General features: G+C 38.3%; 1 protein-coding gene across 3 annotated transcripts in view; it reads right to left on the bottom strand.

Moving 5' to 3' along the window:
- INO80D (INO80 complex subunit D) overlaps positions 1–14,712 on the bottom strand; it is a 45,696-nt gene that overhangs the window by 18,027 nt on the left and 12,957 nt on the right. For all 3 annotated transcript variants that reach the window (XM_056496223.1, XM_056496224.1, XM_056496225.1), the window contains 4 exons: positions 11,700–12,448; positions 8,505–8,613; positions 2,315–2,539; positions 293–402 (listed from right to left, as the gene is read on the bottom strand). In XM_056496223.1, the coding sequence (XP_056352198.1) occupies positions 293–402; positions 2,315–2,539; positions 8,505–8,613; positions 11,700–12,448 (1,193 nt within the window). The remainder of the gene's footprint in view (positions 1–292; positions 403–2,314; positions 2,540–8,504; positions 8,614–11,699; positions 12,449–14,712) is intronic.

Genomic DNA, 14,712 nt, shown 5'->3' with positions numbered 1-14,712 from the left:
AGTACAGCTCACAAAGTAAAATGATGTCCCTATTACAGATACTTGTAACAGACCACTTATCTTCACTGTCTACAGACCCAAATCACACAGCCAAATTAAAAGCAAAGGAGTTGATGACACACTAGCAAATAGATATTTCTTTGTGAAAACTTAGTTATCATGCAAAAATATAAAAGAAAAGAAAAAAAAAAGAACAAAAAAAAAAAACCAAACCCCAAACAAACGAAACACCCCCTAAAACAGAACAGCTTCTATGCCTGAATGCAACTCCCAAACAGAGTTAAGAGGATACGTTGAAAACAGTGCCTGGTGAATGGAAGGGCCTTGTTAGTGCACTGCTCTCCCTTCGAAGTCCCACTGCAGGTTGTTGGCTCTGCATCTCTCTGCCTTGCTTGGCTTGTGCTGAAAAGAAAGCATGAAAGAGTTTACAGACAAACCCCCAGCCTCAGGTTCAATTCAACACAATCATTATACTGAATGTGGCACAGTAGTATGAAAAATTGTCACACACATGTCTGTGTCATGGTCCAGATGGGTGCACACTACTACCAGGCTCTACACAGGGACACAGAATAGATGTCAATGACAGGTGAAGGTGTAACTGTAGTAACAGGATTATTTCTTATTTCACAGGGCCTTAATTGTAATGAGAGGTGCTATGTGCTATACTATGTAAATATTACAACACCTCACAACAGAAAGGGCAGCAGTAGGTGAGTGTCAACACAGGTGACCCTCAAAATGAGCTCAGTCATTAGAATTCCATGAACTGGGTACACCTAGATGGCAGTCAAGTGCACTTCCAAGCCTGCTCATAAATCAAAACATGCCGAGCATCCCCAGAGCCTGCATGCAAGCATGTGCTCAGACAAACTTGGACTGAGCTCTGGAGTGGCAGAGCCTGAGCGTGCTCAACATGGATAAAAGCTCTCCTCCATCAACGCACTACAGCCCAATCCACCAGCAGGTGCCCAGAGCTGGGCACTTCCCCAGCACAGCCTGTGTGCTCTGAGCCTGAGCTGCAAGCAGCGACCAGACAGCAGTGTGGACTCAAGCCTTACACAGCCTGCTTGGGGTTAGCCTGCGTTCCAGGCATGTGTCACCTTCATGGAGACAAAGCTGGCGATTCCAGGGCTGACTTGCACCTCTGTACACGCTGTACACGTTTTCTAGGTTGACAAAAAGCTGTCTGTAGCCTGACTGTTTTCCTCCAGACATTTCTGTCATCAACTGCACTTTGACTAAGCAAAGTTTTGGTTAGCAGTATTACTCCTGTGAAAAATTTTGTACCTGAAAAGATGCTGTGATTACTTAAATTGACCAGAGCAGTGATGACAGGCATATGTGGCTTTGCTGGTCCACCCAAAACAATGTAAACTCTTTTTGCTTAATAAAAGGCAAAAATAAAAGGGAAAAAACCAGCAAGAGCTTGTCCATTCAGATGACCTTTTGCTGTAGTTTAAGTTTGGAGAAATTTATACACAACTTTGTAAACTAGTAATGGACTTCTACATTACATCTCAGAGCAGCTCTTCAGAATCACTCCACCTCCCCAACAATGAACCCTCCAGCTGTAATGAACCACATCCCACTGTCCAGGAACAAAAGTATCTCATTAAACAGAATATACTCTCAGTACCTAGCTCCAATCTGAATCTCATACCATCCACTACAGCCCACAGTAACACATCCTGTAAAGCAAAACCACAACAGCAAAAGGATGCTTCTGATACCGCAATGTAACATCAGGGTTCAGACTTAGTCTGTTCCTGCATGAATATGAATAAACCAACTCTCCATATGCTGAGAGCTGGAGGGATGTTGACATTATCTAGAAAGAATTCCCACAGAAGATAACCTTCAAAGTTGTTAGAAATTATGTATTATGTTGCCAAGTTTTATTTAATGTTAGATTGAGTTGAATATAACAAAAAGCATGAGATTAAATTTGGTTTGCTGGAAAGATAATTAAGAGGAGGTACAGACTTTTCAAAAAAAGCGGTCTGAAAAACAAAACCTGAATTGAAGCAGTGAACTACAGACCAGACAGCACACCTACTGGCATAGTAAAGGACCAGACATTTGGGCTGAACAAACCATCCACAACTTAAAACATAAAGCTGGAAAACACCTGTCTTCAGGGAAAACTCTGTATGCCACGTTTATTTTACTCCTCTGACAAGCATTTACATGTCACGTTTTTTCTGCCTCGTGCATAACTACAGTTCCAGAGTTGACCATTTCAGCTGCTGGATGCTCAGCCCATCTCCCCCCGGCCCAGCCCCAGCTCCTGCGGGCCCAGGGCAGGTCTAACCTGGTACAAGCACACGTGGCTCTCCGGAGTTCCCGCAGGAGCTGCCCCGCGCGCTCCGGCTCTCTGCTGGCCGCCTGCAGCAAGGCTTTCCGGAGCGTGTGCCGGCACTTCCTCTGGCGAGATTCTGCCCGCTCCAGGCGGCAGAGGTGCTTGTATTTCTGCTGAAAGTAAGTGCAAAGTCTGGTCACCCTGGAACTCCTGTCATCTGCATTGTCATCATCGGACCTGAAGATGGGAAAATAAAAACAAATATGCTTTAAGTTACTATTTTTTTCCCCCACTAAGCTAATTCATCATTCTAATAGAATTGTTAAGTTGGCACCCATCTTTTAGCCACACAAACATCCAAATGCTGAAATCAGGCAGTATTACTTGAGAAATAGCAAGAGCAGGATCCCTTTTAAATTCTAAAGGTATTTGCCCTTCTTATGATGTCATTATTAGAGATTACATCAATTTATCATCAAGTCTGACACATTTAAATGTCTAGAGCCTGCTGTTCAAAAAGAAATCTATACAGTTAACCTTTATTTACTGTAAATGTCTCAGCAAATGAGACCAATGCTTAAATCAAAGTGCAATTAATGGAGAAGACAAGGGTGAGGAATCGTGTGGAAATTTATTGAGGCATGATCATGTTGGAGAAGATGGTCAAATTCTAACAAGTATCTAAACTGCTGACTTCTTTCAATGCCGTTTGCTCTGCCAGGCAGCGTAGTCCTTTTTAAACCAAAATACACACTAACACAGCTAACAGCTGATTCCAATTTTCCCTTGCTGCAGAGTTGCAGTTCAGTTACAGTACAATAGTAGAGAAGAAATTCATATTTAGCCCAAAGATACTGAGGTAAAGATCAGACCAGGGCTAAGCAATGCCCAGATGAAGGACTAATCCAACTATTTGTTGGCTTAAGAAAGCCCTTCTTCATTTATCTTGGCTCTCTGAATGTCCAGGCACATATCAACAAGACCATCAAACTATGTCAACACATTCAGTTAGATGAAGTGAAAGTCATGAAACAGAAAATCATCACTAGAACTTGTTAAAACAACAAGGCCCATGAAGCTACTTAGAAGTTCTCCACAACAAGCACTAGTTTGCAGAACGGGTTTTTTGTTCATGGAGCAACAAAATACATATATTGAATCTAAGCAGACTCTGTTCAGTTTTTCCTCTAAATTTATTTATTATAAAACAGAGAAGCTTTTTGCCAACTTTCCTATCTGTTACACAAAGAAAGGGCAGGGGAGAGATGAGAAATCCAAACAAATGAAGCAAACCAAAAGCTGACAATATTCAGAGCCTGTGGGACTGAACGAGCTGACACCCAAAGCTGTGCACAGCAAAGGAGGCCACCGCTGAGATGCAAGAGATGTGAAATACCAGCCATGATATTTACTAAATAAAGCAAGATCCGGAAACACAGACAGCAGATCTGTCCCTGAAAGGCAATACAGTGAAGACCTACTTTCTTTTCTGAAAACTCTGACTTTATTTACACACAGGCCAAATGGAAAAGAATGCAGCCATCTCCACTGAGGTTTTCCATGAAAACTCCACAGCAGCAAGCACAGCCTTTGACACAAATGCATTTGTGTTTGTGAAGTTTTATGTAAAGTCAACCATACTATGTATTTGGTCTGTTAAAACAGATTACAGTTTATTTTCTAGAAGTATAAATTTCAAGTAATTAACCTGTGCAATTACATGCTTAGCAGCAAATATAAACTGTGAAAAACATTTACCATATGTAATGTTTAGAATATTTTCACATTGAAAATTAGAAGAAAATACACTTTTAAGATCTCTTAAGAAAGAAAGCTTACTGGGGAAAACTACCTGTTTAGAAACAATTGACTGTGGGGTATTTAATACAGATTTTCCTTTTCCAATGTATTACTAAAAGAGGAAAATGGATAGAATATATTTATTGGTAGCTTTAATATCTTAGACATCTCATTACTGCTCTGGGCCAAGACTTTTAAACAAAGTTACTGATTTAATTTTAAATATGGTTAAAAATTAACTTCAAGAGCAACAAGAGTATTCCTTAGGGGAAAGAAGTTTCTTTCCAGTAGAAAGAGTGTTTTTTAACGTGTATTTCTCTATATTTGAGACTTTTTACTTCTTTCACATTATAGAGTCAGAAAAAATGTCATCATATGCTAAAATATTTTTAATCTTCAGTTTATGAGATCTTTTTTAAAAATAGATGAAGACATATATCAAAGGTATAGAAAGAAATCATGCCTGCAATGGACAAGTGCTTATTTGGAGCCAAAATTTCTGAAAGCCAGTTTCTAAAAGCCTGTTCAGAACTTTGTTCGCAGGCCAGTAAGATTAGCCAAAACATTTATATGTTCAAAGAAACCTAAAAATATCAAAACAAAACCTTTTTTCTTCAGTGGGCATGAAAATGAAAGATACTTTTATTGTTGTTCTTTCATAAACAAGTTTGCCAAATTCTATTTAGTTTATTCTCCTAAGCTGCAGATAGAACTTCTGAAGTTCAACTTAACGTGTGACATTCCATTTCTACAAAGATTTCTGAAAGTGCACATGAACCATTTGATAATCCAAAATGCTTTCTCCCAACCCTTCCCTTTGAGACTGTCATGTGGAAATATCAGAGGGATTATTGCTCGAGTGTTCAGGAAGAAAACAAAGACAGCACGAAGCAGCAGAAAGTGAGAGCAAAAGGGTAGCACGAGCAGCCAGGCACCACCAGGGAATGAGAACATGCTCTCTATTCTGAGACACCCCAGCAGCTATACTTCAAATCCCTCCTTACACAGTGTTTTGAAGAACCTTCCCTTCTTTCTTCTCTTAGTTATCCTAATTACTGGGAGTTATTAAATCCAACTTTTGACTGTGTTGATATTTAATCCTTTGAGTGAGTTGATATGAGGAGAGACTCACACTCCTTTTTCAAACTTGATACTTGAAACGTTTGCTTTATCTATATTTCAGCGTAGGAAGTAAAAAAAATATTTTGTTATAAAGTCATTTGTTTTCCAGCACTTTCCAAGATACCAGACTCAGTAATCAAATAATCTAGGGAGAAGCTTCAATAATCTGCAGCAGGGAACAGCTCCTGCTTTCTCTCCAAACTGCTGCTCCCACAGGGGATTCCTCCCACCCCAGCAGCCTCCTCTGCCAGCACCCAGCCTGCACTGTGCCCACTGCCAACTCCTGCATTATTTGAACTAAAACATTTGTGCCTGCCTGGAAGCACTGCGTCCCAAAATCCAGGGAGCATCAGAACACAATTTTTCAAAATTAAAGCACAGAATAATAAAAGCAAACATTTGGCCTGCGTTTCCACAGATTATTGCAACAATATGAATTTTACAGATTAAAAGGCCAGAAGGCAAGTGAACCAAAAAATGTATTATTGTTGTCATGGTTTAACCCCATCCAGCAACTAAGTACCACAGTGCTACATGCTCCTTCTCCCTAAATGCTCACTCTCTCTGTTTCCACCAGTGGGATGGGGAGAGGAATCAGAAAAAAAAACACCTTGTGGGTTGAGCGAAGAATAGCTAATTAATGGAAACAAAGTCAAATATACTACTACTACTTATTGTAAAGAAAAGAAATAATAAAAAGAAAAACAAACCCCAAGAAAAACAAGTGATGCCCTATACCACCAGTCAGTTGCTCACCACCCACTGACTGATATTCAAGCCCACCTCAAGCAGCAGTCAGCTCCACCAGTTTATGTCCTGGCCATGATGTGCTAGGCTATGGAGCATCCCCTTGGCCAGCTGGGGTCAGCTGTTCTAGCTGTGCTCATTGACAGTTTCTGGTGCACCCTCTCTCTGGCAAAACACAGGGAACTAAAGTGGCCTTGACTTGGGGCTAGCACTACTTAGCAACAGCCAAACCATCAGAACGTTATCAACGTTGCACTCATACTGAACCCATACCACAGCACTGTACCAGCTGCTAAGAACAAAATGAGCACTATCCCAGCCAAAACCAGGACACTGTTAAGACATTAATTTTAAACAGATCTGGTGAATTTTTGAGAGTTTAAGAGCAGCTAGAGTATCACACAAGAAGTTCAACAGAGGTTTCCTCCACAATCACACAAGCAGAAATACTGAGAACCACCTGTCCAGTAAAGCAGAAATTAACTGCTCACTTTCTATTCTGAGAAGCATTCCCCCCACTATCTTCATGTAGTCAAAAGGAAAATGACTGAATGCAGTTAGCTGGTGGGGACCACAAGCTCAGATACAAATGAACAGAGAAAAAAGAGCTTTAATTTTACCATGAAAACCAGCAAGTAAATCCTCTAAGTTTAGGTATGTGATTTCAAAAGCTGAAAGTTTTGGGAAATTATCTCCATTGGTTTTCTAGTAAAATAAATCTCCAAAATTTAGAATTGTAACAAGTCACTGGCTGCCTTTAGGAATCATCAGTCTGTACCAGTAGATTAGAAAGACAGAGTAATTTTGACAAACCAAATCTCCCCAGAAACAGCCTGAACGAATTCATCTTCAGCAGCAGCCAGACCACACTGAAGAAGCGTCAAAGTGAAACATTTCAGGTAATAAAAACATCTCCAGAAGTTTGCAGAATAGGAATTAAAGTTTAAGAAGGCTGACATCAAGTGAATGCTTATCCATGATCAAAATTAGTAAGGTTGTTGAAGAACTAACACTAAGCAGACTGATGAAGTACAAAAGCAGCCAGCTGCACCCAAAAATTTATCCATCATGGATAAGTGCACAGAATGCTAGAATGGATCAGAAAATGTCAGGAAAACATATTATTTTCTCCCAGTATGTGAAAAGAGTAGGAAGAATCCAAAGGAAGTTAAGACAAATAGAAGACAAAACATACAGAGATGACATTTATAAGTTGACAAAAAAATAGGGATCTATGGAAGAATCAAATCAAATGTCAAAGAGAGAAGAGTGTAAGGGAAGTTATTTAATAGATATATCTGCTGTGAAAAATTACATATGATTTAGAAGTCTGAAAGTCTGTTCACATTTTCCCAAAACATTTTACTTAAAAGTTGCCTTTTAAGTTAGAAGTAATGTTGTGAAAGCTCATTCTAAAACTGCTGATGCCCTAAAAAACAAGTCATTCATAACAAAAAAAGACCTTCTTATTTTAAAAAAGTGAAGTCTACACTCTGCTTAATATCTTTGATTCACTGAAGGCTCTTAATATTTAGCACCCTGGTGTGTGTGTCCTAATGAGAGAGATACAACTTTGTCATTCACCTTGAGGACAATCTTTAGAAATTGCAGGAAATTCTAGTAAGTTTCAGAATTTTCAGAATGTAACAACAAAGTAAGATTTCATTAACACCATTGTTCTAAGTGTGATAGTTAAATATCAAAAAAATAGGGAAAAGTTGTAATATCAAAAAGTCCAGTTGCACAGTGAATGAGAGTCATGTTACAGAAACTATAATCAAATTCGAGTGAGACCCCAATTTCTTTGTTAATAACATACTAGGACAGTTTTGTTACAATACTATACCTGAGATGCCTTCTTTTAACTGTGCACCTTCAAATTTACACTAATAGACCTATATTATCATATCCTGCTGTAAGTTTAGATTTGTGACTTAGCATTATATAGAAAACATCATAAGCCTTTCTGCACCAGCAGCTAATTCCTGCTCTGCTTATCCTTTTAGTCCCATGACTTCCTTCCAATGGTCACAAGTATTGACAGTTTATTCAACACTTAATTATGAAAATAAACATCATGGCCCTTAAAAAAGCACATTAAAACATAGCCTGCATAATTATTACAAGAATTAATGAGCAAAATGTAGCAAGTTTACTGACAAAGTTATTCAAACCAGTAGGAAAGACAAGAAACCAAGAGCAACCCCATCTAATTCTAATTCAGAACCTCCAATCATCAAGGCACAAAAGTTCATTAATAAATCCCACTAAACTCAATTAAATTCAGCCAAACAAGCTTAAATCCCTCCCTGATGCATCCTTCTGACAGCAGACTGCACAAAGGTCTCTAAGTTAGCTGGAAACTGGGACAGAAGGTGACAAGCTGTTCCATAGCTCTTACAAACAAGTGAGTTCAAACAATCCTTTGTTTCAGCAAAACACTTGAACAAGTGCTTAGGTTCCACTGACTCCACTTGAAGTGAAGCTCACATTTACATCAAGGCCAGCATGAATACTAAAGAATCATACTCACTCAGGTCTCTCATAGCCGAGGCTTTCTCGGATAGACCACGCAACCTGGTAAGGGGAGGTTTGCTCTGAATCCTCCAACTCTTCTCCACTGTCTTCAGACCAATCCAGCCCTAAGGGAATTGAAAACATGGAAATTGGATGAAAGAGCATCGACCTTCTATAAGCCTCTGAGCAACCTTTGGCACAGAAGATGACTGCACTGTATAGTTGCAAGCACAATTACGTTTGATTAAATCATGCAGTATTTTCAATTATACAGGAAAAAATTACAGTAACAGTTCCATTACAGTGTGCAAATAGCATGCACTGATGTTTGTCATAACTGAGTTTTCCTTTTAAAATCCTTTCTGGCTTCTTTATCCATAAAGAGTGGAAGAAAAATCACCAACTATCTTACTCATAGAGAAATACTAGTTTTCATAACAAAGTACGAGGTAAGACAGAAGTCTCTGTCATGAAGAACTGACTGCTCAGTAAATTTTAATACTATATGATCTAAATAGGTCAATTTAATTTCTGTTTATATTCTGACCCCTTCTCTGTGCCAAAACATAGAAGAATATGAAAACTGTAAGACAGGGCAGCATGGACAGAGATAGATACACAGCTACCCAGGATGTTCCTCTGCTCAGTCTCTGTAATTGCCTGCCAAATGCACATATTAGCATGAAGAAGGACCTAAAGGGAGAGAGACACAAACTCCTGCCCTTTCACCAAGCAGTTTTCACTTAATGATGATGCAGTATGATCAACTTACAGTGTGCTTCAGCAGTCTCAGTAAGTCAACCTACACACAGCTGTTGAACAGGACAGCCAGAAAGAGGCCAGTAAGGTCTCAGACAGAACATTTTATCTGGAACTTCATCTTTTGTAGTTTTTCCTACTCTCTCTCCCACACCAGTGAAATTCTTGCCACTTTCTTGCAGCAGGTGGGACAAAATCCCATTGCTGCATTTACAAGGTAGCGTTTTTTGCTTTTTCATTTTCTTGTGTGCTCCTTGAAAATTGCTAGAGTTAAGGAGCATTTAATTTTTGCTAAAACTAACTAAACAACTATATCTGAGATGATTCTGAAGTCAGATGCCTTGAATCTGGGAAATGCATCAGTATTTGGTCAAGCACTTTCAGAGTTAGAGACACACACACATAAGCTTGGAATACAATCATCATATAGAACCAGCACTTTAACATGAACTGCACATAACAGAAACCCACATTTTCAGGAACTTCAGCATCCTAAAAAATTTGGGTTTTGTTTTTATTTTTTAAGACATAAATTTAAACTAAATTAAGATACCTTAAGACACTTGACAAAATGACAGAATTACACTTTCAACTTGAATGTTTCTTTTTCCTGTTGTCTCTTCCACAAAGGAATGAAAAAGCAACTTAATCATTCCATAAGTATGTCCACAAAGACATAAGGATGTCGACAACCACATAACAAACTGTTCACCCAAAGTTTAAAAACAAAATCAGAAATTGAGTTGTTTTGTTTCTCCTGGGCACTGCAGAAAGGAAGGAATAAAATCTAATCCAGATTCAGCTATGCTGACACTGAAAACTGCAGTTATATTAATGTCAAATTACATGGCTCTGATGTTGGTACACATAGAACTGGCTTAATCTTTTGGAAGATTCTGTGCAGTCATCTCTAGTGCTGCTCAAATATAGAAAAGAAATCCTGAAATTCTCTGAACTGGCATACCTAGTCTTTAACATTAAGGCTTATAATAACTAAATAAAAAATAAAAAAATTTCCACTCTACCATAATTAATACTTCCTTTACTTGGCAAATATAAACTGTTCTAAATGCATCCACATAGTTAGTTAGTGCTAGTGCATCCACAAGCACCTGCCTAAGTGTACATGTATAGGTCTGTTGTTTATTTTTACTATGACTCTTTTTTTGGAAAATATATTCTCTTCACCACTTGAGAATGTAGAACATTAAGCACAGAAAGGGATTCTTCTACAGTCTTTCAAAACACAGGTCACTTTCTAAGCTATTGAGGTCTGTGACACTCAGAAATGCCTCTGGAGTTGCCATTCCTCTAAAGACCTGCACTATATATAGGACCATCAAAGCTGTTTTCTGAAGAACAATTTCCTTTAGAGATATGCTATGGGATCCTAATTATCTCCTGAACAAATAGTCAAGCTATCCCACGAGTGCCAAAGGGCAGATGTTAACAGCAAATTAAGAAAAACTTAATTGAAATAGCAAAAATTACAGATGTTTGCAATTAAATAAGACATATAGGGAATGTCCAGACTTATCTGAAGTCTTTTTTTATTTTAAACATCATAAATGGTGTTCCTACTTATATCACACAGATTTCCTTTTCCCTGCCAGCATTTAGTTAGAAATGTACAATCTAAAACTGAGCAGAGAAGTTACTTGGGAGGGTGAGGAAGATAAAAAGGACAGATAGGTGTGTCTAGGTCTATATTCCCAATCAGATAAATCAGCCACAAGGTCAGCTGCCTTTTCAAAGCTTACAGAGCACTACTATCATAGCACCAATTTGATTATATTTGCTTATATTTTCACAAGCAGCTATTGATTATTACATGTAAGGGCAAGACTATTTCTGCACAGCATGCAGACAAGACTTCACCTATCCAACTACCTTCTGTAACAAATGCAGCTCTCCTGAAGTGGTCTTTTCCTTTTGTTCATCCATATTCTACACATAAATAGGGCCCAGTCAATAAAAATTCTCATGTCTTCCAATTTTCCAATTAAGTCAACTGGAATTTCGAATCTGCAGAGATTGATGGGCCAAATTGCCAAAATTTTACTTATATTCATCATGTCACGTGCACTTATCATACACCTAATATTTCAATAATGTACATACCACTAGTGTCACTTTTATTACTTGAGATGCAAACCTTCTAATGAGGTCTCTATAATCCAAACACTGTTTTCTATACCTCAGTTTGATTTCTCAAATGGTTAACAGAACATACAGAAGAACAAACAACCAAAATGCCATAAACCATTTGTGATGGGTCCAGGCATTTCCTTCACAGACACAGGGCTAAAGAAAAAGCCAAGAGATTACCTAGCTCAGGGTTATTTTGTAAGGACCGCACAGGAATGCAGAACAGGGCTAGGAGAACATTCTCCTTCAGCCTTTGGGTTTCAGGTGAAAACACACAGCTGCAGTGCATCTATTCCCTACTCACCTAAGTGAGGAAACAGATCAGTGTCCAGCTGCTGTTTTCGAGTGCACAGTTTCACCAGTCTCTGGAGCCGGCTCATGCAGGACGAGTGCGGAGAGAAGGCTGTGGCTTTCATGAGGACCCGGTCAGTCCTGGGCGGCTCCGTGACAGGAGCCCTGGCGGGTGGCAGGACAGGCAGAGGTCTCTTGTTAGACAACTGCCGTGCTTGTGCTATAGTGTGTGTGGTGGGTGCCACTCCCTGCATTGGTAGGCTGGTGTTCAGAGGTTGAGGTGACTTGCAGACTATGCCCTGCGGTAGCCCTGTCGGCTTTAACGAAGCTGATGAAGGTGGCAGATGGGAGTGCTGCTGCTGCAGAGGCTGCTGCTGCAAAGGTGCAGGAATGGGGCTAAAGTGCTCTTGGCGAACTTTTAAAATCTCTGTCTCTCTCTGGCGCTGCCGGTTTTGAGCCAACTTGCTCTGCAACTTTTTCTTCACTGTTGCCCCTTTCTTTAGGTCATCATCCTCCTCATTGAAAGCAAAGGGGTCTTCTAATTCTGCTTCCAGGTAGTGGAGAGGAAGCCTTGCCCCTGGAGGGGAGAGGGACATCCCATCCAGTCCATTGGGCATCTTCAAGGCCAGGGTGGGCACTGTCAGACTGAAGGCCATAGCATCCATCTGATGCCTGACCTTCACCTCCTCTATGGGATCATTCTTTTTCTTCCTCTCCTTTTTCGGTATAAAGCCAAGTACCTGCAGGTGGCTGTTGCAGTACCTTGGAAAAGTAAAAGCAGTCAGTTATTAACTAAACTTCTGTACATAAAATCTGAAGACAGGAAAACACTTAGGAGAAACCTGCACACACATCTCAAGCAAATACAAACTGAAACACAAGAGGTTTTATAAGAATCGTACACAGCTGCTTCTAATACAACAGGTAACTATGGTGCTTCAAAACCAGCAGGAAAAAATTTATGAAAATTACTATTTCTAATGTTAAGATATAAGATTCTTCATCCATTACTCCTAGGAGAATCACATACAATCATTCAAAATCTTAACTCTTTAATAGGGTAAACAGTTAAAATCCAAAGTGAAGAAAACAAATGGACAATCTGATATATAAAGCAGCAAGAATGTAAGCTATTAACTGATCAATTCAAAAGCTCCTAAGAAAAATTACACTGAAGACCAATTCCTTTCATTTGTCCATTCTTTCAGTGGAAGTAGTTTACATTTTCATCAAGGCACACATCATTATTATTATTATTATTATTATTATTATTATTATTATTATTATTATTGTTGTTGTTGTTGTTGTTGTTAACATTAACATTAACATTATCGTTATTAATAATAATAATAATAATAATAATAATAGTAATAATAATAATAACAACAACAACAATAATAATAATAATAACAACAATTCCACTATAGAAGGGAGCAGTTTCTTATGAGGACAATCTCAGTAGATATCTATCTGCTAGGAAAGAATCACTATTTCCACTTACTGAACAAGCAGTATAAGTACTTAAATTCTGTTTTAGTCGTTTGATGAATTTTGAAAACAGAGGGCTAGCTGAATATTCTTAAATAAAAATCTAGTTTAAAACAAATCCTCTGCTGCTAGAAAGCATTTACACAATGCCAGAAATATGTATACATAAAACCCACAAGAATGGATTTTAAGTTCTTGTAGCATGAAAAAAACTTTCAAAGACATGCTATTAAAAAAAAAAAGAAAGTAAAAAGGTCTTTGAAAACCTGCCATGAAAGTAAAAATAATTACAATTTATGCCACAGATAACGTAGTAAAAAGCAAGCAATTAACTTTTGTTTGATTGGAACTAGCATGTGACAGAAATTTAGGAACCATGATGTGATCCTTTTCCTATATGCCATAGGCAGCCACCCCTGTAGAATCCACCAACAATCAAAATTTCCTCTTGAATCCCCAGAATCCCAACTATAACCTACAGCTTATAGATGACCAAAGATACAAAGAAAAAGTGATGTCTGCATCAAGGTAATTATAGACAAGATAATGAAATACCCATGAAGGTATTCTTTAAAATCTGATCAGTATGAATCTGAGAACAGTAAGTTTTGTTGAAAAATAGGTTAAAATTATATTATTTCTGGTCTTCATGGAGCAAAAAATGGCAGCCCAAAAGCTCAAAGACAACCCCCCAGAAACGTTTAGCACTTCAGTTTAGTCACTTTCAACTTGTCAACCCATTTCTAAAGAAACAATGTGTGAACAGCTCTAAAGGGTCCTTAAAAGGGAAAAAAGAGAAGGCAAATTCATACATGCTCTCTCTTTTTTAATGGTCTCCATATATGTAGCTTCTTGAGAGACCCACACTCCTAAGGTTTCACAAATCAGAAAAGGCTGAAAAGCACTGCTACTTATTATTGCCTAAATAATTTCTTAATTACATTATGTTGTAAGTAATAAATAAACCTAGATGAGGCAAGCTAAAAGCCAACAACTTGGGCAGTCCTTATTAAAACACACTGGAATACTGTAAATTCATACTGAGAGATGCACTTCTAAAAATAAAATTATATAATGAGAGCTCAATAAAGCTTTCCTTAAAGTCAACAAGCACTGTTTCCATATTTAAAATTAAGCCCTTTTAAAATATTTTGTTTGAACAGTTACAACAGCACTTTTAGTATGACAGAAGAAAAAACCCAATAAACAGACTAAACAAACACAAGGGAGTTCTATTCCCTCTTATGCCAATAAGAAGAGTATTTTGCTCAACACAAATACTTCCCTTGTATTGTTCAGAACTTAAATTATTGTCATCCTATGCTTGTGCTGATGTGAGGACATAGAACTGCATAGTCTGTTTTCATTGCAAAAACAGTAAGAAAAGAAATACAAAAGGTGAATAAGTCTGTGGAAAGGTAATAAGCTTTCTAAAATTCTCTGAGTTTTAGGCTATTAAGGGTTTGTCTTGTTCATTTAACTAACAGAATGATTTCTATATGGCAGAGAAAAAAGCTTTGGCTCTTATAGCTGACCAT

The sequence above is a fragment of the Oenanthe melanoleuca genome, chromosome 7, assembly GCF_029582105.1.
Source record: "Oenanthe melanoleuca isolate GR-GAL-2019-014 chromosome 7, OMel1.0, whole genome shotgun sequence".
Lineage (NCBI taxonomy): Eukaryota > Metazoa > Chordata > Aves > Passeriformes > Muscicapidae > Oenanthe > Oenanthe melanoleuca.
This window is presented reverse-complemented; position numbering and strand designations above follow the sequence as displayed.